This window comes from Taudactylus pleione, unplaced genomic scaffold (genome assembly GCF_031769625.1).
Source record: "Taudactylus pleione unplaced genomic scaffold, aTauple2 ptg000018l, whole genome shotgun sequence".
In the NCBI taxonomy this organism is placed as follows: Eukaryota; Metazoa; Chordata; class Amphibia; order Anura; family Myobatrachidae; genus Taudactylus; species Taudactylus pleione.
The window spans coordinates 11604684-11626668 of record NW_028284420.1 but is presented as its reverse complement, the minus strand read 5'-3'; the positions used below and the strand labels follow the sequence as shown (position 1 = coordinate 11626668).

Sequence of the window (21985 nt, the reverse complement as noted above, 5' to 3'; positions counted from 1 at the left end):
ACTTTATTTCTAATCACTACTATAAGCATTCACAATCTGTTTTCCAATAATATACTGTACTTACCTGGAGAATGAAAAGTCAAAAGGGCATCACGACCACCATCACCACCACTACCAATCACACTATGCTTGCTAGACAGGTTAAAAGCAATATATTGTTTTTAATGTCAGTTGGGGGAAATTGCTGTTTTAATACAATTAGCCAATAAAGTAGGCTTTAACTTTTAACTAGCAGTATAGTATTGGTTAAGCCACAAGTAGACCAAACGTGTATTATTCTCTCTGGCTGTCAGGAGGGGATGAAATACAACTGCTTTTGTAACCAAAACTTTTCTCTGGCCCTCCTCCATGACACCAGCCACTGTTGATGTCCCAGAAGTCAGCTATTTATTGATGCTTCTGTTAAATAATTTGCCTCTACTATATTTCAAATAAATTTTGAATGCCAAAGACTCCTGCATCGTACTAAACATCAGCCAAGTAAATTGTTGTTCCAAAAACAAATATACAGATGACCTGTTAACACACAGCAGTAATTATGTTGTTAAGGACGTAAAATAATCAAGCCTGAGGCTTCACAGGAAATGTCACAGACATCGCAATTTTCTTTTTAATGTTACTTAAATATTACAGATGACACAATACAATAACTGATTGCCAGAACACAACATCCACAATGTGTTGGCTTTAAAAAGCCAAACACACACACACATTAAGAAATGTAAGCTCCATATTGAATATGAACAAGGCATAATAAGCTATAAAACAAGTGGAATATATTGCAATATTCCAGCAGTATTAATACAAGTGTAGGTATACAAAATTAATAAACACACTCTTGGTAATTATTTGTAAAAACATTGTTATACTTCCAACCTTTAACTTGTACTTGAAGAACAATGAACCTTTATGTGTGCCCTTGCTGATTGAAGCTTAGTGTCGATGACTTATATAAGACATTTCAAATTAAGCTATACTATGACAGGGCTTACTGAAAGTTACCACTTAAGAAAATATTTTCTTAACATACGCAATTCCACCAGCCAGAGGTTGACGAAGACGTGGTTGACGTCTTCCCAGGGGCTCTGGGCCTGATTCAGCAAGGAACGCAGATGCTAATACGCACGCAACGGTCAATGTTTGTGCTCTGTGCATGCATCGCAGTGCGTGTGCGCGACCTATCAATTGCGTTGGGAACTGCGATTGCTGAGACTACACAGACCCAGAGCACAGTGATTGACACGAAGTGCCGTTTGTGGGTGGTGACGGGGCGGAGAGTGATCGGGCGAATGCAGGCATGCCAGTGTGTTTCAATGCCGTTGCAGGGGCATGCATACATTAGCCACTGCGTGGCTATAAGCAGCCAAAGCACTGATAGCGGGTGTGGCTGGTAGCAATTTCTGAGTAAGGTCATGGCTTGTGCAAGTGTGCATATGGGTCCGATGTTACCGTTGGTTTCGCTATGTTACCCTAGTATACGGATGTGAGTAAGAGGAAGTGGGTGTCCTTATGTCAAGATCAGGCCCGTCAAGAGCCACGCCGGGCCCTGGTAAAAAGGGGCATGGCCTAATCGCGGGAGGCATGGCCACGCCCCCTTAGGTAAAAAAGTTTTGCAGCGCACGCTGGCGAGGGGGGACGCAGTGAGCCCCCTCAGCCCGGTGCATAACCAGTGGGGGGCGCAATATGTTTGATCACTCCCCCCACAGGTATACTGTAGGAGACTGCTGTGGCTGTCTCTTATCAGCCACGAGCAGTCTCCAGGGCAGCCCAGCACACAGCAGCGTGTGCTGGGCTGCTGTGTGATGCAAGAGGGGGGGGCAGTGCCTGACCCGGGCCCCTCCAGCAAGCCCAGGCCACAGTAATTTGTACCCGCTCCCCCCCCTCTCGGCGCCCCTGGTCAGGATGCGATCTCAATGTGAATGCAAACATTTAAATAGCACCGTTGATATTAGCAACTGCGGTGTGTGCGTATAAGCAGAATAGCGATCCATAGTGAATCGGGCCTGTCGGTAGCGGCGCTGAAAGGGGGGGCGGGTATTCTTTACCTGGGCCCGGTGGGGTCCTACATCCTTCAGCTTCTGCCCCTGATGCGGTACTTCAGGCAGGGAGAGAGAGAGCTGACTGCTGCTGTAGCAGCATCTCTCCCCAGTCCAGCAAATACTCTGCTGTCACGCTGTGTGCTGGGCAAAGGAGAGAGGCTGCTGCTGGAGCAGCAGCAGCTGTCAGTCCTCTCTGTCCCTGTGTGATGTGCTGGGGAGCAGCGTTCCCCCAGACACCAGCGCCCCCCTATGCAACTCGCTTGGCCGCAAATTTATGTTTTTCTTTTGTCGCAAGGACTCGGGAGTGGGTCTGGCCTCACCTCCCTGAGTTGGCCACGCACCCTCTCATTACCGGGGCCCGGCAGAGCTGTCAGCGGTCCTGTCTGTTGGTTCTGTTATAAAGAATCTGCTAATACATTTTCATAGCTAACATTACATGCTGGGAAGGGAATTATGAGTAGGAGCACCTATCATAAACCAGATTTCGTACAGATCTATGAAACAGTCGCCCTGGGGAGGAACTAACTTAGAAATATTTTCATATGTGGTAGTGCAGCTCTAAATATATTTAAAAACGGCATTATCTACTCTTATAACCCACTGTCAGATTTACGACTCAAAAGCACCGGGGCAAGTAACGCATGAGTCATAAAATAATTGTTGTTAAATATGCATATACGGAACTGCTCATGGGTGTGTGCAATGAAATGCAGAGGTATATTTTGCAGTGGCGTAACTAGGGTATTTGGAGCCCAGGGCAAATTTGAAAAGGGAGGCCCCCCCACCCCCGATGTGCGCGTGCCGAAAAAAAAATGGGCGTGGTCACTTAAAAATGGGGCGTGTCAACATGACACACCCCTTTATTTTCACACTGAACATTCCTATATATATGCACCTTAACCCCAGTAGTACCCCTTTTACAGTACCCCCAGTATGCAGTTGTGGTCCCTCTTATGCAGGCCCATAGTAGTGCCCCTTATACAGTATCCCCAGTAGTGGTCCCCCTTATACAGCCCCCAATTAGTTCCCCTTACTCAGTACCCCCAGTAGTGCCCCCCCCAAATGCAGTGCCCCGTGTAGTGTTCCCCCTTATGCAGTGCCCCCGGTAGCAGTCCCCACAATGCAGTGCGCCCAATAGCGGTATCCCCTTATGCAGTGCCCTTTATATGGTGCCCCCAGTAGTAGTCCCCCCCTATGCAGTGCCCTTTATATAGTGCCCCCAGTAGTAGTCCCCCCCATGCAGTTTTCCCCAGTAGTGGTCTCCTTATGCAGGCACCCAGTAGTGATCCCCCCCTATCTAGTGCCCCCTGTAGTGGCCCTTCCTATTATTGCCCCCAGTAGTGATCCCCCGAGTGCAGTGCCTCTAGTAGGAGGCCCCTTTTATAATGCCCCCAGTGATAGTCCCCCCCCCAAGTAGTAGTCCCCAGTAGAGGTTCCCCCTCCCGATTAAGTGCCCACAGTAGTAGCCCCCCCAGTAGAGGTCCTCCCAATAATGGTGCCCCCAATAGTAGCCACCCCTCCCCCATTGTGCCCCCACCCCCAGTAAGGGCCCCCCAGTAGTAGCCACCCCCCTCCCCCATTGTGCAGATAGGTTAAAAAAAAATATATATAAAAATATACTTACCTGAATCCACACTGCTGCTGCTACGGTCCGCGACGCCGCTCCCGCCGCAGCCGCCCACCAGTCCTCCCGGGCTGGCGCGCTCAGCATTATGGGACAGACGTCATGACGTCATGATGTCTGTCCCATTACCCACTGCAGGAGCCAGACGGAAGTCCGGCTCTTGCAGTGGGTGCTGCAGCAGTCAATGAGAGTCTATCTGACTCTCATTAGCTGCTGTTTAACACACGCATCGCTGGCGGCGATGCGTGTGTTATGCACAGCCTGAGCCCGCCTCCTGGCGCTATTGGGCAAGCGCTCAGGGGGAGGGAACGGGCTCAGCTGTGAAGCACAGGACGGGCGCTGGAAGCCTAGCACCGGTCCTGTGTAGCGCTGACCGCACTCATTGCGGTCGGCGCTACACTGGCTAACTAGGGCGGGCGGGCCGTTACCGTGGCCGGCGGCGCCCCCCCGCACCACCGGTCCAACGGCGCCCAAGGCACGCACCCCGCTCTCCCTGCCCTAGTTACGCCACTGATATTTTGTACAGGATGATGATCAAATGAAACAATTTGTGGCCTACCTGACAGAAATGTAGCCACTTTCACTGGGAATTGCCTGATCTGTGGTGAGATAGGAAATGTCACCTTGATATTGGAGTCTCATGGACACTCTAACAGAGTATACAATGATTGATTACAATTACAAGAATTTGTTGTTGCAAACCAGTTTAATAGACAGTCTACCCTTCAATATTGTTGATTGTGATCTGTTGAAAAGGTTGTCAGATAGCTAAAGAAACTAATCATGTGGGCTATAAATAATCTGATTATATCTGCAGTTAGGTAGGAGTTGGGTTATTAGTTTGTAAACATTAAAATATAGGTTAATTTACCCGTTAGCATAAAAAAAAAAAATCATGCAAAAGTTCTGATTTAAAGTGTTTCTGTAACAAGGTGTCAGGATCTTGAATATAATGGTTTCATCTGCTGGATACGTTTGCACACACCGCCAGCCAGACATGGTATGAGTCAGGGGAATCCATGTATATTTTATCTGTATATATTTTATTGTGTTACTGACACTAACTTTTGATGTTCAACTATTGTGTATAATTAATGTGTTATCTTTTTAATTGAAGTCTAATCGTCTTGTCCTAATGATTTTTGGGTAAATTAGATTCAAGAGTAATCCATGTGTGTGATCCCATTGGATTGGGTAATCTGTAGTTAAGTACATTATTCAGCAAATAGCGCTGTACGCATCCACATACTTTTGTTTATTTGAATTTCATAATAAGAAACATTTGGCCTAAGGGTGTCGTGAAAAAAAAATGCTGATACTTTAGGGCGCCATGATTCAAGAATGTTGTGAACCACTGCCCTAGTGTATTATTTACTTATGTTTTGGCTGTAGTGTTTTCTGCGACTGATCTTCAGTTTCTTGACTCCTGAGAGAGATATGAAGTGCTGGATGAGCAACTGTGTAACATGAATTGTAATTTTTTTATGTTACTTGTATGTGAGGGCTGATCAGCATTCATTTTGTAGAGTTGTATTAATTTTAAAGTATTATTTTTAAGTTACTAAAATGAGCAGAATGGATTTATGCTTCGGGTTTTTTTTTAATTGTTCCAAAATTTGGCATTTCCCTCAAAACATCATGCAATTACCTCAGTCACTAATCCTAATAAACTGATATTGATAAGCTGCATTCTAAATAATACTGGTTCAGTCTACGAAATGACTATCTGCACTGTGTGTAGGCAATGGGTACACTCAGGGTCGGACTGGCCCACAGAGGTACAGGGGAAATCCCCGGTTGGCCCCACTGCCGGAGGACCCCACCTCCTCTTCTAATGTCAGGTCTCAGACAGTCCACTTGAATTCATTAAGAGACAGACCATGCATTGTAGAATCCATGTTGTCTACAGGCTATATCAACTATAATGGTTAGCCAAGCCTCTGTGGTGGCTGTTTACAACCCTCTGGAAGCTAACCACACCTTTTAAGCATGGGCCCTTACCATTTCCTTCCCCCGGTGGGCCCTTCATGCCTCAGTCCGACACTGGGTACACTTTAGTCTTAATATTGATTGTAGGTGTTCTGACACTGTTGTTTAGATTGCACAGGAATATTGGTGGGTAAAAAAGATTGTTTTAAAGTAATAAAGGTAGAAGGTGCAGCCTCAGAGTAAATTGAGTTTATCAGGGAGAAGAGGAAAAGGACTCCGTATGTGGGGCATATTCCTATAGAATTACCAAGCTATAAAAAATACCTTTTATTGAAATTCATTAAAAAGGAAAAGAGAAAAAAATGGCCAAAAATACCTATCAGATTGGACAATACAAACAAACAAACAATTCTCCAATCGTAGGAGTATCTCCTACGATTGGAGAATTGTTTGTTTGTATTGTCCAATCTGATAGGTATTTTTGGCCATTTTTTTCTCTTTTCCTTTTTAATGAATTTAAATAAAAGGTATTTTTTATAGCTTGGTAATTCTATAGGAGTGTGCCCCACATACGGAGTCCTTTTTCTCTTCTCTGATATACTGTTGTTTAGAACACAGGGCCTGATTCATTACGGATCGCAACAGCGTATGCAGATCGGCCGATGGTGTGTACTGCACATGCGTATGCACCGTACTGCGCGTGCGTGACATAAGTTTTGCAATCGCACCGTGATCACCTATGCAGATAAGAATCCATCGCAGAGTGAGTAACAGGCTCTGAGCGTTTGGGGTGGTGGCGGGGGAGTGGTGACGTCGAAACGCAGACGTGCCTGTCCGTTTGAGCACTGTTGCATGGGCATGCATAAATTAGCCACTGCGATGGCATAAGCAGCTTGAGTACTCGCTGCGTGCGACGAGGTTAGCAATTTCTGAGTAAGGTCAGACCTGTTGTAATTGTGAGTGAGGGGCCGATGTTACCAATGTATACACAGGGCTGCAAGGTATTATGGATGTGAGATAGCAGTAATGGACAGCAGTGGGCATCTCTATGCTGGCTGTGTGACGGCTTTGCCTAGCATTCATTAGCATTAGCATATTTTCGCAGTGGGTCTGCGTGCGTAAACGCAGCTGCGATCTTAACAGCGATCCTATAATTATTATACCAAAAACATTCAATAATAAGTAATGCACAGTACATTTCCTACATTTTTGCTGCTCATGTTCAGGCTTTATCAGTAAGTATGCTGCAGGCATTAAGTTTCTATATGCAGCCCACTGGGTAAGGCTATTTATAGAAACATCATTAAATAACACTTTAAACAAAAATAAAATTGCTCCAACAACACTAGCTAGCAAGGAATAGATAATACTACAGTTCTGAAAAACAGAAATAGCTTTATCAACGGTTAAAATCAATTCAAATAGATGAATAACTATTCATATTTCAAATGCAGGCAGCACTGTAAAACCATAAATTTCAACAGTATCTGTATGGAGTGTGTGGGGGGGACATATCAAACCTTTGAGAGAGTTAAAGTGGTAAGAGATAAATACCAACCAATCGGCTCCTGTGATTTTACAGGCTGAATTTCAAAAATTACAGTTAGGATCTGATTGGTTGGTACTTTATTTTTCTCCACTTTATCTCTCTCCAATGTTTGATACACCTCCCTGTGGGGCAGATGTACTGTACTAAGCTCTGAAAAGTGATAAATTGGAGAGTGATAGACTACCAACCAATCAGCTTTTGTCATTGGAAAATGACAGTAAAGGTGCCTATCCTTTAGGCGACCTGGAAGTCTGAATGTCTAGCTTTCAGACATTCAGGTCGTCAAGGTGCGGTGCCCACATTGAGCGGCGTTCAGTGAACATCATTCAGTGAAAGAGCCCGACCTCCTATCCCTGAACATGCCGAACCTGACGAGCGTTGTCAGGTTGATGGGCATGTACAGTAGATAGTCAGGGACGGCAAGGACCCAGCGTGCACGCACATCGCTAGTCCTTGCCGGCTATCCATTACCCGACTTTGTGAACAATGCGACCAAAACCTCCTGGTTTTGGTCGGATTGTTCACAAAGTCGGGTAATGGACAGGCCCCTTTAGGAGCTGAGTGGCTGGTAGTTTATCACTGTCCAATTTATCACTTTCCAGAGCTTAGTACATCTGTATCTTTTATGTGTGTTTCTGTGGATTTCTCCCCACAGTCCAAAAACATATTAAAATTGGAGTTGGTTTCTGATGCAACTGAAGTGTGGTTAGCACTGGAACCGGAAAAGCTGCCTGCACCTTAATCATATTTGGTCCATTTAGTGCTTTACTTGGCCAAATTACAAATTTTATAACCTGAGTGTTTGCCTGTCCAGCCAAGTTTCTGCACAGGCACTCATGCATAACTCTACACACATTTATTGAAGGTATACGCTTGCTTAGGTATTTCCTTGTGACATAATTAGGTCTCATATTACAGCTGGTCTTTGCTTTGTTATTGTGCAGTTTAATACTTTAGCATTTAACAAGACTATCTAGTTTCATTAGACACCACAAAACAAGTCAGTCATGGCAAATTACAAACAAAATAGAGGTGTTCACTTTTTTTTAATATATGTGTGTGTATCAATCGTGTATATTATTTCAGGATATTTGCTACATTATTGTAATACTTTAATGATTATTTCAGGTATGGACTAAAAATTATGTATTATCATTTATTTCTATAGCATCACCGTTACTACGCAGCTTTTTCCATAAATACTGCACTATTTACATTCGTCATTGTTTCATTAGAGCTTACATTCTAAATTCCCTAACACACACACACACATTTCGCCAGAAGCCAGTTAACACACCTACTACTTTGATCGGCAGCAATGCTACAAACTGTGCCACCGTTCTGCCCTAAAGCTAGAGATAAGCATTTTCGAAAACTTAACAACTGAGAAAAATTGATTGTTGGTTTCATTCATATCATTGGTCATTCTGATTCTTTGGGCAAAATTTACTAAGCGGTGGTTTGACGGTGGTTTCTATTCTATTCTAAACCCCGGCGGTTTGGTGGCGGTTTCTATTCTACTCTAAACCCTGTGGGTTTGGTGGCGGTTTTGCAGTGGTTTCTAAATGACAGCCCTGTTCTATTCTATTTTAAAATGTGTTTTGACTGTGGTTTGGCGGCGGTTTTGCTATGTGCAGATTTACTAAGTCCAAAACCGCTGCAAAACTGCCATCAAAACACATTTTAGAATAGAATAGAACAGGGCTGTCATTTAGAAACCACTGCAAAACCACCACCAAACCCCCGGTGTTTAGAATAGAATAGAAACCATAAATAGAATAGAATAGGATCCATAAAAAAACATTGCACTTGTTTTTCCAGCACCTCCCACGGTTGCTGGATCAGATTGGGATCTGTGGAATTTAGCGGCCAAGTCAACACCTTGAACTCTTTGTCATTTTCCTCAAACCATTCCCAAACAATTTTTGCAGTGTTGCCATGAAGGGTGTACTTGGTCTGCAACAATAATTAGGTAGGTGGTACGTGTCAAAAGTAAAATCCCCATGAATTCCATGACCCATCACACTGCCTCCTCCAGCTTGCCTTCTTCCTATAGTACATCCAAGTGCCATCTCTTCCCCAGATAAATCACGCACAGGCACCCTGCCGTGATTCATCAGACCAGGCCACCTTCTTCTATTGCTCCATGGTCCAGCTCTGACAATCACGTGCCCATTGTAGGCACTTTCGATGGTGGACAGGGGTCAGCATGGTCACACTGACTGGTCTGCAACTATGCTGTGTGTTCTGACACCTTTCTATCATAGCCAGCATTATCTTTTCAGCAATATGTGCTACAGAAGCTCTATGGTTGGATAGCCTTTGCTTCCGGCACTCATAATTTAGCCTTAGGTGCCCACGACCGTGTCCCCAGTTCACCAGTTGTCCTTCCTTGGACCACTTTTGGTAGATACTAACCACTGCATACAATGAACAAGACCTGCCATGTTAGAAATTATTATTATTATTATTATCGTTTATTTATATGGCGCCACAAGTGTTCCCCAGTGCCTTACAAAGTACATAAACAAATAGATTGATTTACAGGGACTTACAGTACAGTACAATACATTACAGGACATGGATAATATACATTGCTACATTCGCTACCATAACACCCAGATAAGCAACAATGCAAAGCAACCAAGTGTTGGGTGCCCTGGTAGAGAGTAAGAAGTAGGTGAAGGTAGAGTAAGGAGAAGCACAAGAGGGTAGAGGGCCCTGCTTATAGGAGCTTACATTCTCAGGGGGAGGGACAGACAAACAGGGGTGAAACAAATGGGGTAGGCAGGGAGGAAGGAGTATGTAGCAGCAAGTTTTGAAATGCTCTGACCCAGTCACCTAACAATCACAATTTAGCCCTTTTCAAAGTCGCTCAGATCCTTATACTTGCCCATTTTTTCTTAATAACATGGAGCTGTTTTGGCGCAAGAGGGGGACATACACAATATTAGGCAGGTGGTTTTAATGTATCTGCTACACTGAAGTGTGTTCAGCGGCATTTCACAGAAAATTATTTTCCCTATTTTGACTTTGTGTTGTAGCCTTATTCCACTGGAATGTACATCCGAAAAACAGGACATGGTGCAAAGTGAGGGCAAATATGTATATACCTTAAATCATGTTTTTCTGATACCTAAACATTTTACAAATATACATAAAATGATGCAATTGGTCTAAGTTTATTAAGACACATTATGTATTTTTGCTCTCGTGACACCTTTGGGGCAGATGTATGAAGCTCTGGAAAGCAATAAAGTGGAGAGTGATAAACGACCAACCAATCAGCTTCTAACTGTCATGTTACAGGCTGTGTTTGAAAAATGACAGTTGGGAGCTGATTGGTTGGTTGATATTTCACTCTCCACTTTCACTCTCCAACTTCCCAGAGCTTCATACATCTGACCCTCATCACTTAATATGCTTGCCCTCTGAATCTACCAAAACATCACTAAGTACTTATAGATCTTAAGGATACTAAGGAGTCTATTTACTAAGCAGTGTTAGGAGACAGTGTGAAAAGTGATAAGGTGCCAGCCAATCAGCTCCCAGCTGTCTGTCATTTTTCAAACACAGCCTATGAGATGGCAGTTAGGAGCTGATTGGCTAGCACCTTATCACTTTTCACTCTGTCTCCTAACACTGCTTAGTAAATAGACTCCTTAGACTTGTTTTTATATGGAAGGAAGAAAACAGAGGCCCTGATTCAGAGCCGGACGCTCTGAAAGAGAGCTCGCTCTGAATCAGGGCCGGCCCTCTGTTTTTTTTTAGCGGCCTTCTGGCCGCTCGCATAGCTGTGGGTGACCACCCACAGCTATAGCGAGCGGCCAAAAAGATGGTCGCGATGGTCAAGACCATCGCGACCATCGGGCTTGCGACGAGACCCTTGTGGTAGGGTCTCGTTGCCGCAAGCCCTGGAGTGCTTTCGGCTCTACCAGAGCCGAGAGCACTCCCACTGACATCACTGTGGGAACGCCTCCATCTGGCCAGCCACGCCCCTGGCACGCCCACCAAAGGGGGCGTGCTGTCACTCACCATTGACAGCACGCACCCTTTGTAGCGAGACCCATAGTGACGGCTTGGCCATCGCTATCCGGGTCTCGCGCATGCGCACAACGGAGCCGGCTCCCTCGTGCGCATGCGCACTGGGCCAACATCGACACGCTTGCGAGTGCTCAGCGCTCTCGAACGGGTCTGAATCAGGCCCATAGTCTCTATTTAATTGTTTATTAAGTATAGAAGACTATAAAATAATGATAGCTCCAGGGATCAGACTTTTTAATACTACTACTGACATCACCTACACCCTGCAGACATTTAAACATGCTTAATATAAGAAATGTCTGTTTTACAGCCATGTCATGTGGAATGTAAAAGCAGTCTAGATTGTATTGGTCAGAATTAAGTTGCTGGTGCTGGTCTAATTAGGCCGAGATAGCCCACATGAGTAATTCTAGCAAAGAAATACTAGAAGTGTGACCGAACTGCTGTGCAAGTCTCTTCTAGAAGTGCAGTGGATTGGCACATGTGGTTATTCAAATTTATTAGTGCAGAAAGGAAAGAAATAACATCTCTCTCTCTCTCTCCCCACAGGGCAAAAAATTGTACTGGCTACCAGAACATCCAGGTGACTCCTGAATTTTGCTAACTTCCTGGAAGAGTCCTTGCTACCATTTCCATTACCGCATCCCATTCATTTCCTGATGGTATGGCTGAGAGGGGGCGTGATTACACTATCCGTCCCACCCCCATAATGGCCACCTGCGTGTCCCCTACGGAAACTCTCCAGGGTAGAGGAGAAAAGAAAAGTAGGCAAGTATGTTATAGGGATTGCAGGGCACAGAAGTCTACCTTGTCAGTACTACAGTGTGCTTTCACATGCCATAACAACAGCATAATGGTCATAGAAATTCTATTAAAAGGATCCCAGTCTAGAATGGGGTTTTACAGAATAGAACTTACAAAACTTACCTTTTGGGGCACCATTATTTTATGCAAATACAGCGTACTGTAGATATAGATTAGTTACACCAGATTTACTTCTGAGTGTACTCAAGTACTCTACATTTATATGGCTTTTGGTCCTATCTTGGGATAGTTTATTTTGGTTTACAATGTGGACATTACAGAAGAAAAAAGAGCATAAATAGGAAATTTTCCCTTTACTAATGCATACTTAGGATTTGTACTTTGGGTCTCATTGGACGCAATGCCAATGGTTACACATATTAATAGTGATCAGTGGTCTGTGCATGCATGTGAGTGACACTGTGCATGCATCAAGTTTCATTGCCATTGTCGCACGCAGTCAGGATTTATTTGCAAAGTGATCGCAAGGCAGGGACTTTTGTGAGTGGCAATGGGAGGGGTGGCTACTATAAAATGCAGAGGTGTTTCAGCCTGCGACTACGATCCCAAATGCAGTAAAATGGCTTCTCCGTCTCTGTTCCGGCAGCCACTCTGAGTACCCATAGGGTTACCAAGAACTCCGATAATCGACTGATCTGCGACAAATGCTGCACCTTTGTACGGAGTCGCTTAGATTTGAGAAGCCATCTGTGAGCGTCTTAATACGAATTCTTGCAGCAGCGACATTTGCATATTTTCGCAGTCTTACATACAAATTAGCAGCCGTGGCATTAGTGTACAACTCTGAATCAGGCCCTTTGTTGGTAGTTTGACCTGCCTATATGGGCTATGATCAAGCCTATAAGGGTTATCCATTCTAAGGAACCAAAACTCCACTAAAACCAATGAGCAATTAATTTATTTGTCCATAGAAGTGTAATAACCGTGTTTGGAATAGTAGTTTGGGAGTGTTAGGATCTCACTACAAAGAACATCTGTGCCCAAAGGAACTGTAGATTTAACATGACACTAGCCCAAATGTTTGCTATGCTAATTTATTAAATATGTTATCCTCCTGTTCAGGCTATGAGCAAACATAAGGAGTTATTTCTCCCATATCTTTTCCTGTTCTGGTATCATTATTATTGGATCTGTCCTGATCTGCCAAACCCCAACCCCAATGATAACATATACAGATGTGTCCTCATACATATAGCCTAAATATGCCATGTGCCGTGAGATGCCGGTCGTCTTTTTTACCCGAAAATGTGTCTTAGCCACAATGCGATGTACTAGTACTCACCAGGAGAATATACTGATTAACTTGATAAGTGACACTTGTATATGTCTGTGTGACTGAGTCTGTATATGAAGCACAGCGGAACTTGGTGTAGAAAAAAAGCTGCGGCCGCTGCATTGTAGCACTTCATATACAGATTCAGAGACTCAGGCACACACAGATATACAAGTGATACATATCAAATTAATCAGCACAGTCTGGTACATCCTAGTACATCACATTGCAAAACGCATTTTCGAATAAAAATATGCAAAAAGACGCCCGGTGCTAGCAGAGTCAAATGCACCAAGAGGGGCTGTTTGGCACGACTGCAGCAAGAATGTATGATGGCACATCTGTATATACCTTGCCATCAGGATAGATAGATAGATAGATAGATAGATAGATAGATAGATAGATAGATAGATAGATAGATAGATAGATAGATAGATAGATAGATTACATATAGCTCCAGCCTCCAGCTCAATATGTGCATAAGGGGAGGGTTTTCTTTAAAAATATATATAAACCCTCTAGTTATGCACATATTGAGCAGGAGGCTGGAGCTATATGTAAAATGAGGAAAAGGGACACTCACTCTCATGTCAATAACCGATATCAATCTTAAAATAAAGTAAAAAATACCCTGTCATGGATGTAACCCCCACAAACAGCCGCTGGGACAGTGGAGCTGCAGCGCTGCAGGCACAGCACAGCATGAACTGAACTAGTGTGCTGTCTGTGTGTGTGCCCAGCGGTGGTCAGTTCGATTTCCTCCTTCACTGCTGCTCCTCGGTGGATGGACAGCAGCAGTCCGGGGAGAGGGAAGGAGCAGCGCAGCCACGTAGTGTTATGCGCAGTGACGTTACTACATCACGACGCGATATGCGCCATTACCACACCACAGTGCACTCGGTTTGGACACGGTGATGAGGCCACCGTGTTTAACTTGAGGGTGGGGGGGCTTTCATAGAATACACGTGCCACGTGCGGCCGCCGGGAGGGGAGGGACGGTTAATTTATTGTTTACTATTAGCCACGGATCCACGCAAGATGCCATTTGTACCCCTGAACCCTCTTTACTGAAGCCCCTCAGGACCTTCGGGGCCTGGCACGGGTGTACCCCTTGTACTCCCCTGTCGTCAAGCCTGCTTGCCATTAGGCCAAGTTACTGCTTTTATTATCAAAGTTTAAGTAAAATAACAGAACAGATCTGGGAGTAAATGATGAGATTCTTGGGAAGTCGTATCAAACAATGGAAGCAATCTTACTAGCACTATTATAGAAACTAGCTATGACAGTGGTTCCCTAACTGTGCGCCGCAGCACCCTGGGGTGCCTCAGGACACTTGCAGGGGAGCCTCAGGTTGGTGGTCCATCACCAAATCAAATTCTTTATGGTCAATGTAATGTAAATATGTGGACAAGCAGAAGCACATACCTGTCTCAGTCACATAACTGAACCTAAGGATGACAGGTAAGCGCTATTTACTTCACTTTACTACTTCACTACATTTTTTTCAGAATTTATCAATAACAAACTTTTGGCTTAGGGGTGCCGTGAAAACAATGCTGATACTCTAGGGCGCCGTGATTCAGAAAAGTTTGGGAACCTCTGAGCTATGACAAGAACATACATTAGGGAGAAATGTAAAATATCTGGTTAGAGCACATGTGACATGTATTTTCCTCCCCCCTTTGTGGACAAAACTGTCTACAAACAATGCCTGGGGAGTTGGGTAATGACGCCTTCATTCTGTCCTGACACTGGTTCTTTTATCACCAGTTCCATGGAAGGCTGGCTGAGTGGTCTGAAATTCTCAAACATTACAGCACTCCACAAAAAACAACTGAAAGTTTTTTCAAGCTTAGCAACTAAAACAAACTTTGGAATGCCACTGAATACAATACCAACATGTACTATACAAAGTCACAAGCAGAAAGGATCACTAGGGAGCCAGAGATTACCACACTCGAAATAGATTTGTCTTTGTGCTAAATATATGACTATAAAAAGCATTTTAATAAAAAGCCAAACTAAATTACAAAATGATTTATAATTATAATGTTTATGTCTATCGCACAACAGTGCTGCAAAATAGAATTACTCTGGTCTAGTTCAAACATCATTAGGCAACTTTTGCGGCTATGACCCACAAGTAAAGAACGTTGTTCTGAAGTTACAAACCCTGTCACAGTTTGTGAAAATGCAACCTCGCCAGTGCTACAAAGGTTTTTATACAGCCACTGTCCAATAGGAGAACAGGTTGTAGTATGTATGGCAGTTGGCTGAAGTGACCTTCTTGATAACCAGTCTTTGCCCTGGAAACCTCCAGGTGGCCATGCTGTTTGTTCAGATCTGAGTTAGTGTCAGTGGTGTAAATACATGCTAACTACAGTTCTAGTGTCCTGTGGTCTCTGAAGCAGATCTGCCTCATTTCCTAACACAGACATTGAATGAATAATGCAATATTGTTTCAATGCAAGCTGATCTTGTATGTCTACACTGTGACATCAGTTATTGCAACAATGATAGAAAATGTGGACGTTGGTATGGAACCTTTACAAGCTAACTTGTTGGAAAGAAAAAGGTTGTATCAGATATATCATACTTATTGACTTTATGTTCTTCTCTCTGGAAAAAGCACGGCAATGAGATGCACTGGGCCGATTTGCACAATGTTAGCCCAGTCCATTGTCCACAGACCCGCGATTCTCTGTATTAACTCCCCCATCCTGCCCACTTCACCAAAAAGTGGGTGGGATGCGGGAGATCCACCCACTCTCCTGGGGTCCTGGGACTACCCGCAAAATCAGGAGTCTCCTGCACCTTCCGGGAGAGTAGGTAAGTATGAGATATATGCATTATCAGTATAATTTTAAATGGCTTAACATTTGTACACAAAGCAGCTCTTGTGATTTGTATTACACATGGAAATGAGCATGTGATGAAAAGGACAGTGTGGTCCCTGAACCATCGCATACTGTTTTCCTCTCGGAGTTTCATTCCGAAATTCCGAAATGTAGAGACTTTTTAGTTGTCACAGACTGATAACAGATGCATCTGAATTTTCATGCTGTCTTTGTTTGATTAAAGTACTAGGTATTATAAGTTTGATGCAGATCCTGGAGATTCTAAATAAAAGGACAGACGAGCTTAGATACTTCACTATGATTGAGTACTTAGAGTCCTACATTTTGTGGGAAATGAACTATCAATGACTGATGGCAGTTAGAGATTAAATTGCAGAAATTCAGAAGGGAGACTTTAGATTATAAAGTGAATAGAATTTCTCTAACACTAAGCAATATACAATATATCATGAGCTTTGCCTGAGGGAGATATATGTGCAGTATTACTAATTTGGAGATTAAAAAGTGTAAGAAGCAAAAATAAAAGGATGAGGATGTCCCTATTATTTCTAATGCTTTCTTGAAACATTTATTCAAATAAGAGTGGACGAAATGTATGTGTACACTGGGATATTTATGCATCTCGCAGATCAGTAACATAAAAGCTCTTATGAAATCTTAACAAGTCAATTTCCATCCTGATAAAGAGCAGATAAGGCTGTCATAAAGGTTATCTATATAAATATTATAAGAGTGTTGTTTCTGTCTATTCCAATTGGAGCACAAACTACTGAACTGAATTTCATGAAAACTGCATCATTTTGTAGTGGAAAGTCCTAGAAATAACCTGTAATTTATTTCATCTCAATCTGTCAAGATAAAGCTGAGCAATAACAAAAACTAAATTTATTGACATCATCAATGCAAGAGATCGGTGTGGCACCATGCGTGCGGTCAGTAAGGAGTGGGGGGAGAGGTGCTTTCGGCCCACGTTCACTTGAATAGGACAGGCTACATACTGTGGCAGTCTGTGTACAGGGCACACGGTGACATTGGTGTGAGTGGTGGGTGAGAGCTGCTGCCACCAGTCTGTATAGCGCTACTGGTCACATGGGCCACTCTCGCGACAGGGCCCCTATTCAAAGCAGTACGATTAGAACACCTCAAATAAGAAAAATGTTGGCAGAAGCGATATCATCGTGGGCGAAGCCGCGCACAACAGCTAGTATAGAATAAAGATCAAACCGAATTGCAAAGCAGGCAAGACCCATAAATGTTAATAACTATAATAATATTAGTAGGTAGCATAGGTGACAAAAACAATTAAATAACATTAAGCATTATAGAGTTTTCTTGCGGGATCCTACTACTACGTTTAAACAAGATATACAGCAGATATGTTTTTAAATAAAATATGTATTCAGACATAAAAAGATGTTTGCTGTGCAATGTCCATTTTTGGATGGAAAATAAAATGTGACTTAGGGTATATTTACTAAAGTGCGGACTTTTAGAAGTGGAGATGTTGCCCATAGCAACCAATCAGATTCCACTTAACATTTATCTAGCACCCTCTAGAATATAATAGGTAGAATCTATAGCATCAATAAAAATATCTAACAAAACTCACAATAGTAAAAATAGGAATAAAATATGTGTTGAATGTTGTTCCTGCAAGGGCTATTTTTAAGGGAAGGGATGGGTGTGGATCAGACGAAGTGCTTGACACTACCTAGGGGTGATGATGCCACTACACAGTGGTGACATGCAAATTCTCTCCTGATTAGGGAAAACTTGCAAATTGAGGGACTTGCAAGTGGAGCTGTGGTGTTGTATCTACAACTGGGGTGCTGGGAGACTTAATGACTTTATTGTTGCAAGCTTCATGTAGTATTTTTCACATATTTTATTCCTGTTTCTATAGCAGTTGAGTCTGTTAGAATTTTAGCATGCCTAAACGTGCTGCATGAAGATCAGAGCGGCAGGATCACTGGAATTTTGGCAACACAAGTGAAACTGGACAAACTCAGGTATCGGATCACTTTGGGTCACTGGGTTTATTCACTTGGGTGGAAAATAACTTGCATGCACACAAGCCATTAGCTGTTATGTTCCAACTTAATTTACTATGATATCTAGTAATTTCAGGACAATTATTGGGCATTTCATGATCATTATAAGGCATTTTGAATGTTTTGAGTCCATAATGTAATACTAGGCTCTGCATTTCCAGTTAAAAAAAACCTCCCTGTTCATAGTTGAATCACTATCATAGGAGCAGCATGGATGGCGTATTGGTTAGCATTACTGCCTCACAGAACTGAAAACATGAGTTACTGGTCATGCATCTGTGTTGAATTTGTATGTACTTATAGTTTTTACATGAGTTTCCTCCCACAGTCCAAAAACATATTGGTAGGTTAATTGGCTTCTGGCAAAAAAAAAAAATGTTTGTATGTGTGTCATTGATATAGGGAAAATAAAGTATAAGATCCACTGGGGCAGGGATTGATGTGAGTGACTGATATCTTCTCTGTAAAGCACTGCAGAATATGTGTGCACTAAATTTATATATATATATTGTACACAGGGGTTGAAAGTGAGCGGCCAAGGTGCTTTATACACAATATTATTCCTTAGATGGACAATTACTAAAGTGCTAAGTGTCTTAAAAAATAAATACAATAGATAGATAAATAATTAGTTATTGTCCCACATAAAGTGCTTGGTGATTTAATAATATATCCAAGACAGGGCTTATGCTTAAATAAAAAGTATATATTTAATCCATAATAATAACAATAGTTTAAAATTAATACATTTCAGATCACACAATAAATAACAAGGAGAAAAATACACATACATTTCATAGGAATTAAATACTTTTGACTGTCAGATTTAAAAGGGCAGTAATATTTAATGCAAAACAAGTCTAGCGGCACCTTTAAAGTTTAGAAAAAACTGCTCCCTGTCCCATAAAAGCACTTTTAGGATATTTCCTGCAGCAGTTACAGAGCTGAAGTGTTCTTTAGTGACAGGGAAGAGAAGCAATTCCACTGTAATAAACACTACACTTTTCTAACTGCCATATGACAAGACCCCAAATTCCTGATTGCTTATTCTAGCTCTAAGAATGTTGTAATGCAATGACTGACTAAAGGATTGTTTTAGTCATGATTGATATAATACCGTAAGGGGTAAATTTACTAACATGAGAGTTTTTTAGAAGTGGAGCTGTTGCCCATGGCAACCAATCAGATTCTAATTAACATTTAACTAGCACCTTCTAGAAGATAATAGCTAGAATCTGATTGGTTGTTATGGGAAAACACTCACTTTAGTAAATTTAACCTAAGAGCTCACACTCTAGTGACATGCCCAATTTTATCCAAACACAATAGAAAACTACTGTATGTCTAAGAAAAGCTTTGTTTAAATATAAATTAATGAATAATACATGAATCTGAGGATATGTTGTACATAGCAACCAGTAAAATGTTTTAGTTATAAAATAAGGATTGTTTCTAGCAGTCACTAGTAAATTAATGTTGTTTTTATATGCTGTCTACGACACCCACTCTTCCACCTCTAGCATAAGTACAAATACACTTAAAATGCATAGAATCCTGGAAGGAACTTGATAGAAAATAAAACACATTGCAGGATAATAAAGCAAGGGGAAATGTGTAAAATGTTGAAAAAAGTGGTATAAGTCGCAGGTAAATATAGTGTAAAATTAGAGAAAATAGACATTAAAATGTAATATTGGATAAGATGAAAGTGGAAAAAAGTGGAAACAAGGATTTGACTGTACTTTCAAAGTTGGTATAATAGAGGTCTAATGTTAAAGCCCATGATACCAATTTACAATTACATTATATTGTACAATAAAAAGCAAGGTTAATAATAAATATGCATTACAATAAGCGATTACTGAATGCATCATTTCCATGGCGATGTCTTTATTAATGAAGTGCTCACGGTTCACTGTTAGATTTCAGTGCACCACATCCATAATTAATTACATGCACATATAATAATACTAATTTTAATGTAAAGGCAGGATTCAGCAGCTTTTTGTAACCTCCATCCAATGTTATTTTCCACCATTTCTAGTGAAAAAGTGATACATATATAAACATGGAATGCAGTTATCTTGCTGACCATTACATTTATACATTGTAATATGATATATAAAGGCCCCCATACATTAGCAATTGATTGCAGCAATTCTGCAATTTGCAATCGATTGTGTATAAAAATCTTTCCCTTTTTCAATCGATTGTGGCAATTCTGCAATCTGTAATCGATTGAAAAAGGGACAGATTTTTATACACAATCGATTGCAAATTGCAGAATTGCTGCAATCAATTGCTGATGTATGGGGGCCTTAACAGGCATATTGCTCCAATTTCTTACAGGTAATAATGAAACAGACAATGGGCATTCCCCAACTCACCAGGAAAGGTAAGACAAGCAGCAGCTGAAGACTCTTCATTTCTCTGTTTCTCTCTGTAAGGAGATCACACGCCTGCTTGTAGCCTGGAGTTGTGCTTACCGGGAATATCTGCACCGTTCATAAATAGCTTGGAGGTCCTCATTCAGACCAGTTATACCAGATTCTACACCTTCTTTCTGATCTACTCTTTAATTCACTGTGCTCAGCTACAAAATTCCCTCAATCAACAACAACATCACCCCTGCACTTAACCTGATCCTCAGTGTCAATCAGACACACCTTCTTTCCTGTAGTGTACACATTAGTGTACTGGTATGAGCACAACCCCCAGTCAGCGTAATAGTCCTTTAACTACTGCCATGCCAGAACAAGTTACACTGGTTAAGTCCTTCCCTTTGTTATTCATCTACTGGAAGTAAATGTGCTGCCAAAAGAAAGGTTCAGGAGAAATTGTAAAAGAACCCTTTTAGTGAATTATTTAAATGCAGAAAAAAGAAAATGCAGGTGCCCACTCTGGGGCCGATTCAGACCCGGACACTAAGCCGCGATTGCTCGCATCCAAAAGAGGCCGGGTATGCAAATTCTGCGATCGCACTGTCTGGCTTAAGGATGCCCTCTATGTCTTAGAGAGCAATGGCAGTGAGCGCACACCAGTGTAAAGACGCCCACTTTTCTTTCTTAGCACACGTCATCTCCAGTGTATGATTAGTCAGTAACATCGAGAACCATCGGAGCTGCACGCAGCCCTTGAGGTAGACTCTACCCCACCGCAAGCACTGCGATCACTGCAGGCTCAAATACAACCAAGTGATGTGTACAATGACGCCTCCATGCTAATTATGGATACCCATTAAACGTGATTTTGAAGCCCAGACACGCCTGCGTTCGCAGCACCACTCCCCCGTTCACAAGCACCTTCCCGTTACCACCCACAAACGGCACATTCTGTCACTCAAAGTAGCGCTCAGTCTGTGTACAACGAGCGCACGATTCCCGACCGCAGTGACTGGCTTGCGCACACGCACTGCGACGCATGCTCAGACGGGCGACAATTGTCCATAGCGAGCGAACGGGGCTTAGCATCCGGGTCTGAATAAGCCCCTCTGAGCTTTAAGCCCTATTTCCTTGAAATATTTAAATGTCAACATTCTGTGAATTTTAAATGTCACCATTCTGTAAATTTTATATGGAGGATAGCAAATTACAATTGTTGGAAAACTGGAAGTTTCATCAGAAAGGAACCAACGGGTTTCTATTTTCATTCAGACTTTTTCCTGAATCTAGCATCTTATTCGCATCATAGCCACATACATAATTGCTTACAGTGTAGTCAGTGGTTAGGATTAGTATGTTTTCATGAAAATGAGTTGGTATAAAGTTGCATTTTTCCAACAACAATGTGTGAG

General features: G+C 42.3%; 1 protein-coding gene across 3 annotated transcripts in view; it reads right to left on the bottom strand.

Annotated features, from left to right (window-relative positions):
* Positions 1 to 20833, bottom strand: part of CDH26 (cadherin 26) — a 162169-nt gene extending 141336 nt beyond the window's left edge. For all 3 annotated transcript variants that reach the window (XM_088442571.1, XM_088442587.1, XM_088442582.1), the window contains exon 1: positions 20580 to 20833. In XM_088442571.1, coding sequence (XP_088298697.1) covers positions 20580 to 20618 — 39 coding nt within the window. In that variant the 5' untranslated portion in view covers positions 20619 to 20833. The remainder of the gene's footprint in view (positions 1 to 20579) is intronic.
* Between the last annotated feature and the right edge of the window lie 1152 nt (positions 20834 to 21985).